Source organism: Notothenia coriiceps, unplaced genomic scaffold (genome assembly GCF_000735185.1).
Source record: "Notothenia coriiceps isolate Sejong01 unplaced genomic scaffold, NC01 NC01_scaffold00037250, whole genome shotgun sequence".
NCBI lineage: Eukaryota > Metazoa > Chordata > Actinopteri > Perciformes > Nototheniidae > Notothenia > Notothenia coriiceps.
Genome location: NW_011369951.1, coordinates 4,775,264 through 4,790,802, shown reverse-complemented (window position 1 = coordinate 4,790,802; position 15,539 = coordinate 4,775,264). Strand labels below are relative to the sequence as shown.

General features: G+C 38.9%; 1 protein-coding gene across 36 annotated transcripts in view; it reads left to right on the top strand.

Annotated features, from left to right (window-relative positions):
• The first annotated feature begins 952 nt into the window (after positions 1 to 952).
• elna (elastin a) overlaps positions 953 to 15,539 on the top strand; it is a 96,294-nt gene continuing 81,707 nt past the window's right edge. For 18 of the 36 annotated variants that reach the window (XM_010796026.1, XM_010796031.1, XM_010796024.1 and 15 more), the window contains exons 1-5: positions 955 to 1,236; positions 9,700 to 9,768; positions 10,336 to 10,383; positions 11,037 to 11,135; positions 11,361 to 11,387. In XM_010796026.1, coding sequence (XP_010794328.1) covers positions 1,161 to 1,236; positions 9,700 to 9,768; positions 10,336 to 10,383; positions 11,037 to 11,135; positions 11,361 to 11,387 — 319 coding nt within the window. In that variant the 5' untranslated portion in view covers positions 955 to 1,160. Of the gene's footprint in view, positions 1,237 to 9,699; positions 9,769 to 10,335; positions 10,384 to 11,036; positions 11,136 to 11,360; positions 11,388 to 15,539 lie in introns of all 36 variants that reach the window. The other 18 variants (XM_010796009.1, XM_010796020.1, XM_010796016.1 and 15 more) reach the window with 4 other exon arrangements.

The window sequence follows — 15,539 nt, the reverse complement described above, 5'->3', positions numbered from 1 at the left end:
GCTCAATATGTTGACCTCTAACTTTGGAAGACCGCAGAATAAATATGTAACCCATATGTGCAATTATGTGATCCACCTCTTTGAAGTTACTTTTAAAAGTACATAAGACTGGTTGTTGAGATACTGTAGAGTAAGATGATTGATGCTCCAGGGGTCAAGTCCTCTGTTTCGCAACAAAAAGTACAATTTTAGAAACTAAAGCTCTCTAAAGTTGAGAGTGGACTAATGTTGGTCCTCCCTCTACTTATGATATCTGTTACAGGACTGACATTGACAATTATCCTGATGAATCTGCTGTGAGACTGCACAGGCTAGCAGGCTGATTTTTCTCAGGTTCTTTTTTCCTTGTCCTCTATGTGGGATGCAGACAGTTTTCTTTTTTCGTTGCTTACCACTGTGACTGACTTCTCTACATGGACTGCCAGGCACAGTGCACTGCTGTTTCCAGATCATTCCTGCAGCGAGTGAGTTTGTAATGTCTTGTTCTGATATTTTGTAGATGCATGCTGATAGTTGCTGTGTTCTTTCCCCTCTGCTGTTATGCTTTCTGGATCACTTGCTTGAGAGCAAAAGCAGAAACATTTGTTACTGCTTGTTTTAAGAACCAACCGGGTGAACATTAGAGCCAATGAGGAAAGATAATTATTAGGGTATTTGGTTTGCTCTTCCTCTGTCTCTCTTTTGACTCTCACAGATTAGTATGCTCAATATCCATGCAAATGTTTGGCAGACAGTTCAATTCCTTCTGGATGAGAGGGGGGGTGTTTCTGTCTCTCTCTCTCTCCCTAATCTGTGTGCGTGTGTGCGTGTGTGCGTGTGTGTGTGTGTGTGTGTGTGTGTGTGTGTGTGTGTGTGTGTGTGTGTGTGTGTGTGTGTGTGTGTGTGTGTGTGTCTTCCCCTTTCTCTCTCTTTCCTTGCTGGCAGCAGCGTCTATACTGTTGGCAGGAGTGACCAGAATAAAACAGCAACACCAGACATAGAGGAGAAAAAAAGCAAAGTGATCCATTGAACAAGGGGGTTTTGCCCTCTCTTAATTACGTCGAGTCTCATATCTTTTCCTTTTTTTCACCTTTTCCCTACTCTTATGGGGGCTTGTGGTAATTAGTTTGAAGAGAATAAAACCAGCTGATCGGGAGAGGGGTGGTGCATTTTCAAGCGAGATGGCTAACAGAAACATTCTGTTGCTCTTCTGTGGACTCTTCCTCTTAGCACTGATTCATCCCTCTCTTCAAAGAGGTAAGTGTGTGCTGCAGGTGAACTGAGACATTTATTGGACTGCATCAATCACAGGCTTAGAACAGGTGCAATTTGATTGTGTGCCTCCTCAAAGTTTTGCTTTGTACAGTAGGTACACATATTTATTTATACACCATGTATTATTCATCGGTTGCAATGTAATGTAGTTTAAAGGTATATCAAATAAGAAATATTTTTAGGGCAAACTTTGATTTTTTTAATCTTTGAAATTAAATATTGTCTAGTCTTCTCTATCTTCTGCACATGTCTAAATCCCTGAAATGTGTTGTTCCATCCCATCATCAGTGACCCTAACCCTGATGATGGGATGGAACAACACGGAACATAGAGATTTTTTTCTTTGCATCATATTTGTTATGTCTGTTCCTGCAAATGTAGAGATTCAGCACTGTCCAGAATTTGATCAGATATTTCTGTACGGTAATCGCTGACAGTAAAACGTGTATCACTCCAGCTTGAATAATAAGAACCGACCCTGCATCATAATTTTTCGTAATGCCCATTCCTATCCAAAGTAACTGTTCATTTCTGTGTCTCTTTTTTTTTTCTGTGTTCTTAAGACGGTTAAATTACGTTCTACTTATGCATACATAGTATATGTTTACATGGCTGGAGACCATATCCTATAACATGTCAGGAAGAGAAGGTTGCCCAGCTGGTCCCTCTTTTCACTTTGCCAAAAGCAATTGGTGTTACATCACCCTTGATGAACTCCCAGTGGACACAGTGCATATGTGTGTCAGGTCTTCTCCTGAAGTTAGAGGACTGTTCTGTCTAGAATCAGTGAAGCAGAAACTTGCAGGTTTTTTGCGCCCAGCATCAAGTGCAGTTTAAAGGTACAGCATATTTGTTTCAGACACACAGAGAGATATTGAGCATGCGTTTCCTCTCCCTCTCATTCGACCCATGATTTAGCTGTTTCTCCCCTTTCTGCATTGCTTTGATTAGGTTTCTGGCCTGCGCTTTTCCTTAGATTCTCTAGGTTATTCTGCCTCAATCTGGGCAACATGTTTAGCACCTGGGGCTGGCTATTCTAGAGTCCATTTTTTTAAATTGTATTTATTTGATTAAAGATCACAGCTGTTTATGTTACTTATCTTCCTTTTAGATGCATTGTGTTTAGCTTGCAAGATGAAAGAAAGATGAAATATTTTGTCCATATAAAGTGTCTTTCTTGCCTAGCTACTTTATTGGCCTCCTCTATTTTGGTCACATTGACAAAGTTTACCAAGTCTGCTTTGATCAGGTCATAGATTGTATCTAAAAATGTATTTTGCCCATCTTCTCTCCGCCTCATAGCACATTCATCCTTTCTTCTTTGTGCCAGACACATTTCAGTTGAGATCTTTTGAGGTGAACTGAAGAAAAAAATGATGTAGTAAAGGAGCCAACATATATCAATATTGGCTTTACAGCACTTTGATCTCAAGTGATTGTTGAATCTGTCTAAACCAAACCTTTCTGTGGCGCTCAAAGTCGTTCCATCTGTAACTGCGTACTCTATCTTGAGGGGAAGAATTCTCTCTGCATGGTGCAAGGGTCAATTATCTGTGAGTAACATAAATCCTATTAACACCCAATCCGGTTATTTAATGCCTATGCACAGAAAACACCTCTCATACCTGCGATATTCAACCCTTGAAATATAGTGTAGTGCAAAGCTTTTCTATCAACAAGGGTATAAGAGTTATGGTTCTAGAGGAAACATCTGGAAAGGACTATGTTAATAAATATGCCGTCTGTCATGGTAACCTATAACGCTGTACAGGTACTTTAGTTACTTTTGCTGGAACTTCCTAGTATAATGGAGTAGGCAGACTACGCTTAAAATTTACGAGCAAACATTTGTCACATGGGTGCAGTTAAGTTGCATGTTATTTTGACCTCTATTTTTTTATTACTGCATTTGATAACTTAATCAAACCCAGACCTAAATAGTTGATAGCATTCTTGGAATAGATTTCTCAACTTAGGAATGTATTTAAGTTTGTTTGCCTTTGCCACTAACTTAATAAAAGGAAGACTGATAATCTCATACAGTATTTGCACATTTTTGTGAAAGGATACCAATGTTTCTTACTTTCTTTTACTTTAAAAACTCCCAAGTACCAAGTATCCTGTTTTACAGGTATTAACTTGACAACAACCAACTGGTGGACTTGAGCCAAAGTCATTGATTAAGTTAATTCTGACAGGCCAGTGGAAGATGAATAGGGGGAAATAGCTCCTCTTCTTTTGTTGCAGTCTTAATGGTTGTGGGATGTTTTCTTTAGTCCTGGTGAAAGCCAGTTTGCCTCATTTGGCATTGGTCGAGTTAAGCCCTGAGACATCGTAGGAATTCAACATTAATACTTGACACCTGCCTGGCTGTTGGTGAAGTTAAATGAAAACAGTGCAGATTGGATGGCATGAGTATGTTGTCATAAAACACTTGTGATAAACTGCAGCTTTACTCCGGCTTTGCTGGTAGATACCCAAACTGATAGTGTTGAATCCTCAAGCAAGTGGTGCTTCAGCCTTTATTTGTATTGTGTAACGAACAACTCTCTGCTTTTAATCCCTCTTCTGGCAAAGCTCAGCGCAAACCATAGCATACTGGATTAACGTGAGACACATCAAGTGGGCATTCCAGTTCCCAACAACTTCACTCTGTAATTAAAGAAATAGACCTATCTGAGAAGCCTTGAAGGTTTTTCTTGATTTTAGTTTTTTGTTCAATTACTTCAACTTCCTTAATGTTGGACCCACAAAGGCATTTTCATTTGATGATGTCGAGGGGTTTTGTGCAATTTGTAGTGAGGTGACCTCATTCAGTAACATTTTGGGAAGGAGCTTTTTGGTTACAAGGACTGACTGGTTAAGTTTGCGATTGTGAAAGAACTGTTATTCGATATCTTTGTTTTTTAGTCTTGCACACATTCTGGGAAAGTGTTAAGGAATTGGACAATTCAATCCTCGGCGTGCATTTTACATTTAAGCTTGTTGGCTGGCACTGAACACATTTTCTTTTTCAAAGCTCCTAGCTAAGCCATTACTCACTGTAACTACTACCAAGTGCAGTTTAAGGATTCAACTGTATGTCTGGGTTGTTTTTAAAAGACATGTTATTCAACTGACTGTACTTTTAATGGGTCAACTCCATGCACCATACAGTGTATACACGAAGTGGACGTAGTCGCTATGATAATGTCCATGAGTTTGTGGACTGAGGTAATAAATCAACTGAGAAGTGTGATAATTTTTTAATTGACTTCTACACAACAGACCATTGGAGTTGCCCCCTGCTGACCAATTAAAAGATTACAGGTTTAAAGTACACTGAGGTTGTCTCTTGCACTATACTCAACATTGTTACTGTCTGCAGTCATACATTTGTAAACCTCATGGACTGTATGATGCCAATTCCATCTTAAATGGATGGCTCAGTTGAATCACAAATCAGTTGATTGAATGCCAACAGGTTTCGCACAAAAAATAATACTTTTACATACGTAGATATATACTGTACAGCATGTGTACATTTGCTGTAAGGGTAATCACATAGTAGTGAGTCCTCATTATAGCTAGAAACACCGTTAATACTTTGTTAAGTTCTAACTCTTACTCTGGTTGTGGAAGAATTTCAGTCCCAGCATCTCCCAGTCAGATGTTTGGTGTGCGATCAAACCCTGCCAACTGTTCAACATAGAAGCACATTAACTCCGATGATTCATTCCAGCCACTCTGCAGGCAGACCTCACCGGGTTGTGAGGTCTCTCTGGGCCAGCACACTGAAAGGGCTTCTGTCACAATGTTTTCCTGTCGACCCCCCTCTGCCTACTGATTTCCAAGATATTATAGTTTTACAAACAATATGACAACATGAGCACAACATTAGTATTAAAGAAACGTTTTTTCAATTCAAAGCCATAACTGATGATAAACTGATGAGAGAAAATGGTAATAAAATCAACCTGATTAAACACATTACGTCAATATAATCAAATCCTCGGGCATGAAAACATTCTATGCTGTGTTATATTAGTTTTAGTGGGATTTCTTTTTGTGAAAGAGGGTGGGAGTAAACATGGCAGCTTTAGGCCTTTGGCATCAATACATTGGGCTAAACCAAACAAAACAGCATTTTGGAAGTGTTTGTTGGGTTTTAGTAACAAAACTACTGGAGAACATGTCCAGTTCCCACATACTCTTTATAAATTGACTGCAGACTCGACTGGATGGTCCTGAATTTCTCATTCACATAAATCTAATATTTTATGCTCTCCCTGTCCAACTTTGTAAACTTATATTCTCATTGCCAGTATAAAAGTTGAACAGTCAATATCTTGCTCAAACATTTTATTTATGATTCCTTGTCTCATTCATGTTCCTTCTCATATTTCAGATGTTGCGTCTCAACATTACATTCCTAAGTGCAATTTCATTTTTGGAAACCTAAACTTTATGACTATTTTAGCAGTTACTACTACTGAGTCATTTTGCTGCTATTGACAGGTATTGCGTCAGATCTTTTTGTTTTGGTTTAAAAGCTTCAGATAGAGGGAAAGGAGAGAAGGCACACTGTAATTTGTATCTAATTTATCACATCTGACACAATAATAGACGAGGCTAATAATTGTGTTCAATCACTGCTTATCTTTTCACAAAGTCCAGTTATGAAATACCTAAACAGGAAGTCCACATCTGTTACAGACTCAATTTGTTGTTTTAAAAGGCACATCTTATCTAATTATGTAACGATGTTCTGCCAGTTGGTAGGCGATACTTCAGACACTCAAAAGCCACATTCGATAAGAACAGGATGAGAATCAGATCTTCTTAGGGGTTCAAATATGGCCGATAATGGGCTGTGAATTTGTTTGCTGGTATACAGTATACCTCCCATACCTCACACCAATGTCCTACTTCAGGGTAGTTTCACTGTCAAGGTTTGGCCTTGTAGAAAGCGACGGTGGAGTTAGGTTGAGGTATGTTACCAGAAAAAGATGGACCAATTTATTTAAATGTTTTGAAGCTCTTCACTCTCTTTCTCTTGCCTACAACATGCTGTGGAAAATAGACAAGGGCTGACTGATAGTGGGCCAGCTGTCACATGTCTGATAACAGGAGATTTGAAAGTGCCAGCAACCACAGTGTTTGCTTCACTGCTCTGTTGCTCTGGGTTTCAGTATTGGAGCTTTCCATAGACCAAGAGACCATACCTTCTCTTCTGGGACAGTGGTTTTGGATATTTCGAAACACAGCAAACAGTTTTTTCTAGTTTGCCAACATTTTATTTTAATTTCATCGGAAGTGATGTCAGGTGGTCAGTGTTGATAAACACACTACAGGGTTTTTCTCCGAAGGACTTCCCAAACAATTTGGGCTCCATTGCCTGCATTGATATTGAAATACTTGATAAACATGTCAATTCATACTTTCTAGGCCAGCATACAGAGCAGGACATGATGCAAAACTAAACCAAAAATGTGCTGGAAACAGTTCTTTCCACCTGCTTGCTTGTGTCTGGTGGATTACGTCATTTTATCAAAATTCAAAACAAGGTAATTGGAGAGACCAAAACCACCACATATGCATATGTTGTTTACGTTAATGATTTTCTTCTAAGGCTAAGCCCTTGATCTGCTCACGGTCATTTTTGTGTTGTATAAATACACATTTAAATCCTCTAGAAACCTAAACCTGATTTGGAAATTTCTCAGCAATTGCACTGCTTTTTGGGGATTTTGGATTTAATAACCATGTGAAAGTGTCAAGTCTTGACAGGGTTTTCCCTTATAAAGAAAAAAAGTTACCCTAAACTTCTTGGTTGTTACAAAACCATATTGCTCTTATACAGTACATACTACTGGGGTTTGATAAGTGGATCTTGGAAATGTTAGAAATCTCTACGACATCATCACGGCTGAAAATTGAGCAACCTAACTGCCGCCAAAAAAATCATCCACCAGTTTCATAGACTGTTTTGATAATAATAATGTATACAATTATCTCAATCATTTTTCTCCCAATCTTTCAATTTGACTTATTTCCATTTTGCTTAACTGGCTGTATTTCTAATTTACTGATTCACTGTCGACTTTGAGCCTTAAGTTTGGGCAGATTCAAATCCAAAATGGAGTAAAGATGGATTTAAATCACTGTCAGGATTCTTGTTGATGGAATAACATCACCATCGCCTCATAACATAGTTGTCAGAGATGACTTCTAACTTATCATCCTCTAGTTTGCTTGGCTTAACACATTCGGCCATATTTGACATTCTTATCTTTCAATAGTTAAGCCATTGTTTCAGCACGATCCCTAATAAAAAACTCACCACTCGGTAATAATTTCAAATCTTCTTTCCAAGGATTTTTTATTAACCACCATTAATCATATCACATACAGTCAGAGTGAACTCTTGACTGTCGACTGTGCAATTTGTTTTGCCTCATCTATTCCCTTGAGCTCTGCAAGTCAATATTGTCCATCACACACATTCCAGCACATTCCCACGAACTGGCGGAGTTCACAAGATGCGTAAGCACGTGGTGGTGATGATGATGATAATAATTAAGGAAAATTACTTTTCTTTTTGTATTAATGTAGGGAAGGTCACCTGGCAAAGGTTGGTGTGTGACTACATGACTGCACAATCGCAGTGAACCTGATGCTCTCTAGCGTTTGTATTGTAAGTGTAACATGTTGGAATAGAGTGAAAGGAAAACTGGAGCAGACATTCTCCCTTTGCCCCGCTTGCTGTGTCGAGACAGGAAATCCTCTTTTTGATTGTTAAATGAAGAGCTCAATTCCAACAATCACTCAATCCCAGGCGTGTGCTGCCTGCACCGGAGATCTGGATCCAATGGCATGGGCAAACTGACAGAGACACAAGCACATGCATACACATTACTTGCAGTGACTTAGCCATTTGATGATCAAGTACATAACCTTGGACTTTCTTGTGTTTTCCTCATTTTTATTTGAGCCTGTAGGATTTTACCTTCTCTGCAGTAAGTCCTCAGTTTTACAAGGCCAGAGCCCAGGAAAACTGATTAGTTCTGCCATCGGCCATGTCCCAGACCTGGATACATTAGTAAACTTTCCTCTCATCTGTCCACTTGTTCATTCATGGAATAATTTTGTGTCCAAAGCCACAGCTGCCGCCATAACTTATACTGTTGCACGAAAAAGGTTAAATTATGGAATATTCGCCTACATTTCTCATGACCATACTCTAAAACCCTTGTTGGCTTTCAGAATCTGCAGTGTAGTTTCAGATTGTCTATCCAAAAACACAAACTCTTACTCAATTCCTTAATCATTCCACACCTGATGGTTCTTAGCATCGGGTATATGATTAAATCTCTTTACAACCCTTCCAACAGTTGATTTTTGGAGTGTCCTGCTGGATCATGCATATCATGAGTTTGTTTCATCAATCAGCGCTGAAGTACAATAGCACAAACCAATTAAATATGTCACAGCTTGTTAGTTAAAAGGTTAGGCATTTTTCAGTGCATTTGAGTAATATATAAGCACACCTAATTCCCAACATTTGCCTCCTTAGGTGACAAACTGGTAATGTTTTCCCCCCAGTGTCTACACTCAGTGAGCAGAACAACGCTCAGTGTTCACACAGTATTTGCTAATAAAATATTATCGCCTTTGACATGTGGTTTAAATTAATTGGCCTCCCACTGCATGTAATTGCCATTAAACGTAATCATAGTGATCCTGTAGCCCTGTTCTCTCCTCTGTGTTTTGTTTTTATTGATATGAGCCAGGTTTTTCCCTCAAATAAATTGGTATTTCTGGCATCAGCTCACCAGTCTCGTAGGGTTTAGCTTGTAGTCATCCCATAACAACTAGAGGGAATTTTTAATCCTCCCGTTATTTGTATTTCATTGCTGTTTCTTGCACACATGAGGCCACCATGTCTGGGATCCAGAACGACCCTCTCAGGGGTTTCTCTGCATGGGTTGATTCCAGAAATCTGTCATGAAATGAGGTTAGGGGATGCAGGTGGGGGTGGAGGGTGTCCATAGTACTGCAGCAGCTTTCCAACTGCAATACCTCATCAGTAGGAATAGAATTAGAGTGTTCTCATGATCAAACCTATAACATTTAGTTTCTTTGCTTTCACTTTGGCTGGAACTGCTGTGTTCACATTTCAATATGCTGCCCATCGACCTGACCTGACCTTGGGCACATGTTTATGCCAAGACAGATTTCCGTTTTGGTGTCAGAAATGATGGAAGTGTTGGAGAATGTTTATCTAATAAAAGGGGGGTCATTGTTCAGAAATGCTGTTACATGTCATTGCAATAAAATAATAATCAAAAAGACATGGACGGCTTAGAACTGATTGGCTACACTTTTATCTCGGATAACTTTTAGATGGTGTCATGCGTGTTGTTGATAGAGGATGACCTATGCGTTCTCTCTTGTATGTTTCAGGTGTGTATGTACCACCTGGTACTGGGATTGGACCAGGAGGCGCCGGACCAGGAACTGGATTCTTTCCAGGTAACAGAGCCTCTGCTGACTGCCTGGACAGATTAAAGAGAATAATCCACAACACAGCGACAAACAAACAAAGTCTGTTGGTGTTTAGCAGACGTATAACAGTTAAATTATACCAGTTAAGACCAGAGGTTTTACTGAAAGTTAACACAGGTCGGTATAACAAATATCTGAGTGATGTGGTGATTCATTGTTTTACTCAAAAGATTAAATAATTAACACATTGTTTTATACATTTCACGCCTTTAGGATCATGCAACTGTAATACTTCCTACAGTTGCAAATAACTCACTTTATTCATTGCAGTATGTATTATGGATAAGTTTAAATAAACAGAATTGTAAAGCACCTACAAGCTGTATGGAGCTTTGCACTCTCATAGTAAAGAAGCAAATGCAGACATGTATAAAATGCCACAAGACGCTACAATACGCTCAATCAGGGTGTCCTGTAACAAAGTAGGACTTCGGATGGTGTAATATTAAATTGCTTAGCCCAAAAACTGTACATTACATCACTACATGTACGCATACCATAACTATATACTTTGTATGATTATTATTTTACAAGGGTCTGCTGGAGGAGTCCCTGCGGGCTATAAACCAGCAAAAGCTCCAGGTGAGTAGAAGAGACATTAGATTTATGATCCTTTCCCCCATCTCCTGTATAAGAATCGCATCTGGTTTATCGTGCACTGGTGCACTTCTGTTTTGCTGCTTGGATATAATAAGGGAACACTGTTTATTAGTAGGGAATTATATTGTCAAATATTTAGAAATCTGTATTAATTACATTACTAAGTTTCTCTGCATTTTGTATAGCCAGGAGTACTAAAGCCATTACAGCAGGAAGAACTGAACTTCAAGAAGAAATAATTGTATAAAACCAAATCCCTTGTCAATACTCAGCGTCGTTCTGGTCCGACCTGCATGGCGGTAACACATGCACACACTTCCTTGTCACAATACCACAAGCTTAGAATTAAATGCTCAGAACATTGCTGTAGCAATAAACAATTTGTGTTTAGCCAACCACTGTTATTGAGTCATTTTATTGGAAAACATTTTGAGGTTTGAGGTCTGCAAATGTGTGGCCGGTTACATATTTCACTTGTACAGGCTTAGGGGTGAGTAATGGAATGGAATGGAAAGCCTAAGTCATGACGATTACAACATGACCACAAGGCAAGAACACTATTAGCAGATGATAACAATGCATTTTGACAACAATAATGACAATATGATCACAATCACTGCGTTTGACCCTGACAGTCGGAGGTTATGGAGGTGGGGGCCGTGGAGTAGGACCAGGGGGTCTGGTGCCAGGAGGCGTTGGGCATGGTGGCCTGGGCGTTGGAGGACTGGGAGCAGGTAAGAAGATGAAAATAAAAACTTGTTGTCACTAATAGTTTGCCTTTAACATCTTAATGGGCCTTTTAAATCATATCAACACACATTTTTAGTTATTGGTAACAGAAAATGATTACTGTCATACACGGTATATACTGTACACAAGAATATATGACAATATGGATAGTTTTGATAAAGGGCAAAAGCGTAGCCTCACATGTGTTTTTACTTGTTTTCGCCCAACAGGACAAGGTGGAAAGCCCCCTAAACCAGGTTAGTTAACAACATTTCTGCTCTTTATTGAGTTCTGGGGTCCAACTTAATAGAAAATATACTTTTTATTTTGTATGTGCATATATTAAAATGGAAAAATGTATATTCATTTATATAAATATGTTTTATGTTAGATTTGTAAACGTATTCCTAACCATGTGTTGTTACAGTACACTAAATTAAAGTTCAATGAGGTAAAAGCTATAAAGCCGTAAAGGTGAACAGATTGTTGAATGGAAAACTCCTTTGAAATACTTGCACTTTTAAAGAAAGGAAATGTATTTGTATGGGGTGGGAAATGTTTATTTAATGTATAAACTACATTACGTTCACACACCAATAGAATAGGGAGACATGCACGGATGCAGGGAAGGGGCTACAGAGTCTTTTGATGGGTTGTCACCAAGTTTTCTTATCACAAAGTTGCTTGGCAGCTGTGGGGCGTCCTGACAGGGTGGGTTGATGCAGATATTTCCAGGAATGTTACACCTCTGCTGTATGAGGGGGTGGTGATTGGCAAACGGGCATCAACGCCTGACTAACAATGGCGCCAGGGCACTGATTAATGTTATTGTAATGTTAGACCCGTACAATATCTGGAAACCCCCGTGTTGAAATTTACCGTGGCCCTTCTCTCCGATACCATACAGTAAATATTTTCCTTTGCTGTATCCCAGTCTGCGCTGCATTGCTGTGTGAGCAATGTTTAGCCATAGCTGAATTTCCGTAAGCATTGCTGATACTATCTTGGCTTACCTCTACGTGTCGAGAAAGATAAGGAAACATGCAACTGTTTTATAGACTCTGGAGTGCCACACCTTCACCCTTAAGAGCAGTTACAGGGAAGCCATTTTGTGAAAATTACCTAATATCAAGTCTTTGGTAGAGGTTTATTTTGGCTGGTGGCAACAGAGCTGTGTGGGAAATATTGCCCTGGCTTTTGTATGTATTTAAGTTCTTCCTCTAGTGTGTGGCACAGGATGTTAAAGGCAGTTCCTTGTGTTTTTTTAAGTAAGTGCTGTTTGGATCTAGGTGTTCCCTCCATTACAAATCTCTTAACACAGAGCTATGGGTCATTTCAGGTTTTCTTAAAGGTAAAAAAGGGCTTAAAATCCCTAAGGGGTTGTAATAGTGTATGTAATATATATTGTTGTTGTAGTTTTGTTCTGTAATCCGTGAATTTTCCTTTCCAATTGCGTTTACTTTTCATTTTGGCCTTATTGCATTCCATCAGATATGAAGCTATCCACATTTGGATATGACAACTTTTTGCATATCTTACAAGTAATATTTCCATTACTATTCAAATGCACGTCCACAGTACAGCAGCAGGTAAGACTCTTATTGGCAGGTTAAATCCATCTGCATTAGTTTGTCAGTTTTTGGCTTAGTTATGTTGCAGAACACATGCCAGAAGAATTGATATGCTACAAGCTCATGAAAATCTTCGACCCCTTTATTAACCATTAGTATATAAAGCACGATTCTGGACACACAAATGCAAACAACTACTCTTAGATGCACAGTCACACACACATTAAGAGAGCTGCCATTCATTCTTATGTGGAAGCCTTGCAAGGACATTCCATAGATATGCACCTTGCTTGGCCAGTAATGGAGAACAGCAGCTGGCTATGTGAGTAGCGTGACTGCAGTGAATTGCAGCCCAGCTCATGCAAGATCTTGTAAATGTCACACTAACTGTGAAGGCTGTCAGCATACAGCTTTTGACAATACACTGAAAGTTGGAAAGAGGAACTTCCTCTTTATGAACAGCTGTTGGACACCCTCTCCTTTCCTGTGTTCCCTTAAAGGTGGGCTCAGTCCTCATGGTGTGATTGCCAAGTTTTTTTAGTTTTTTTTATGCTAGCCTCTTATCACTTTCAGACAATGTTAAGGCAGTTTATAACGGACAAAGAGGTTTTTGCTCTCGGTGTAGTTTTACTCTACCATTAAAACACTCTATTTTAGGTTGAGAGAGAATGTGTCTAGGAGGGATACCTACAGTATGTTTCTAAAATATCAGAGAGCAATACATATATATACAATACACAAATATAATCACATGTTATAAGTATGTATACATGTATATTTTGTTAATATTTTGTCTATCCTTTTTATCAATGAGGATCTACTGTACATGACTACACATATTGGTGTTTAAGGATAACTGGCAGTGTCTGGCCATATAAAGGTTGTGGGAGATGTGTGCGAAAACAATTATTTCTGACTAAAGTAATGAATTTGACGGTTAGCTGGCAGTGTGTTGTTTGCAGCTTGCCTATAGTTGGTATCATCAGCTAGCCAGAAGCCAAACCAAAAGGTGGCATTCGTATAAGTTATTACACTAGTTTATGTTATTTTTGCACTTGCGGAAATTGACAATGTCAGCTTAATAATATGAGTATACAACATAACATTGTAATGCAATATATCTCAGCCGCACCACAAACCAGAGCCTGCTTCAATTAAAGTAGTATTTATTGCAGGGTATGACTGCATGATATTTAGATAAGTATTACAAATAAACTGAAGGCTGAGTTTATATTGTTCTCACTACTTATCTCACCTTTATTTTGGCTCTTCCCTGCCACTGAGTTATCATAACAATGTGAAGTAATGGAAAATAGTCCCCGCAATTAGATACAAGATAAAATCGTGCTTAAAGATGAAAATATCTATATACTTTAAGATGATTGATTACATTGGTCAATAACACAACAGGTCTACAAGTTCTGCAATCTTGGATCCTTCTGTGACTACAGACAAACCTGCAGAGAGTATACCTATACAAATACCTGTAATTAATGATTTGAAGTTTGTATAGCCGGTGGCCAACACAAACGATTGCTCACTTAAAGGCTGTATCTAGAAATATTCCTCTTTTGTATAGGTAATCAAGAACATTGTTATGGCACCCCTACCCTCTCATTTCAACTTACACTCTTTGGATCGCTTACAATAATATGTGAATCCAATATGCAATTTAAAACGCACAGCCTTTCAGTACACCTGGTTCTTCTATTTTCAAAACCTTCAAACCCTCTGGAACATATCAAGGTCATTGTTTAAAGTAATGTTGAGTGTCCTCGGAATAGCATGGAAATGGAAAGATGGAAGGGATATTGGGAGGACAGAGAAGAGACAGGGCTGAAGCGAGGAGGACGATAACAACCAATAACTCTTGAGAACAAACCGTATACTATATATTAGGGGTACTCAAACTTTTTTGTTAAAGGTCCACTTGTGAATTTTATACAAGGTCAATGGTCCGGATCAATGCCAGTAAAAATGCTAAAATGGCATTAGAAGCATTAGAAAGTCAAGGTAAACTTGCGGTTAACTTAAATGCGTAAGTAAATATATGCACGTTCATTCTCACAACGCGTCAGACACAAGAAAATATACATTAAAGGTGACCTATCGTGCAAAATGCACTTTGTGATGTCTTTTATAAATAAATATGTGTCCCCGGTGCGTCGAGGAACTCACGCAGCGTCAGAAAATAAAACCCTCTCTCTTTTCCTCCGTACCCAAATCTTTTAAAAACAGGGGTACAACGAGCGGATACAGATTTGCTCCGATCTGACGTCCAATCGGCAGCGGACCCACAGAAAGTTGCTATCAGAAACAATGCCTGACGTGTTTTGGACGTAATCTCGTCTTTGTTTACATTAGCAAGCCTCGCTAACACTCAGAGCTAACCTGTACTGGAGAGCACATGTTTTTAAAAAGCAGGAAATAAAAAAAGGAACTCACCTTGTGATAATCCCCCAAGAGAAAAAGCATTTGAGATCCATACTGTTTCAGAAATAATCTTTGATGTGGTTTAGAACAGGATGGCGTTTTATCACAGCAGAATTTAACTTTATCTCCGGTAGAATTCTGATCAGGCATTAGCTCCTCCTCTTTTTTTTTTTTTTCAAGCTAAGGACCCAAAATCCGCGTTTCTCTAACAGGGCTGCAAAAGAGGGGTATGAGCAGTATGAGGCATGGCTACAATGGCTGATCTGTTTGGTATTTTAAGCAAAAAACTTCACAGACATGTTTTCTATAGGTATGGCCCTACAATATATTTTTCCAATATAGCATGATAGGTCCACTTTAAAGGGGCCATGTTGCCACTTTCTACACATCATTTCCATTAGTTTG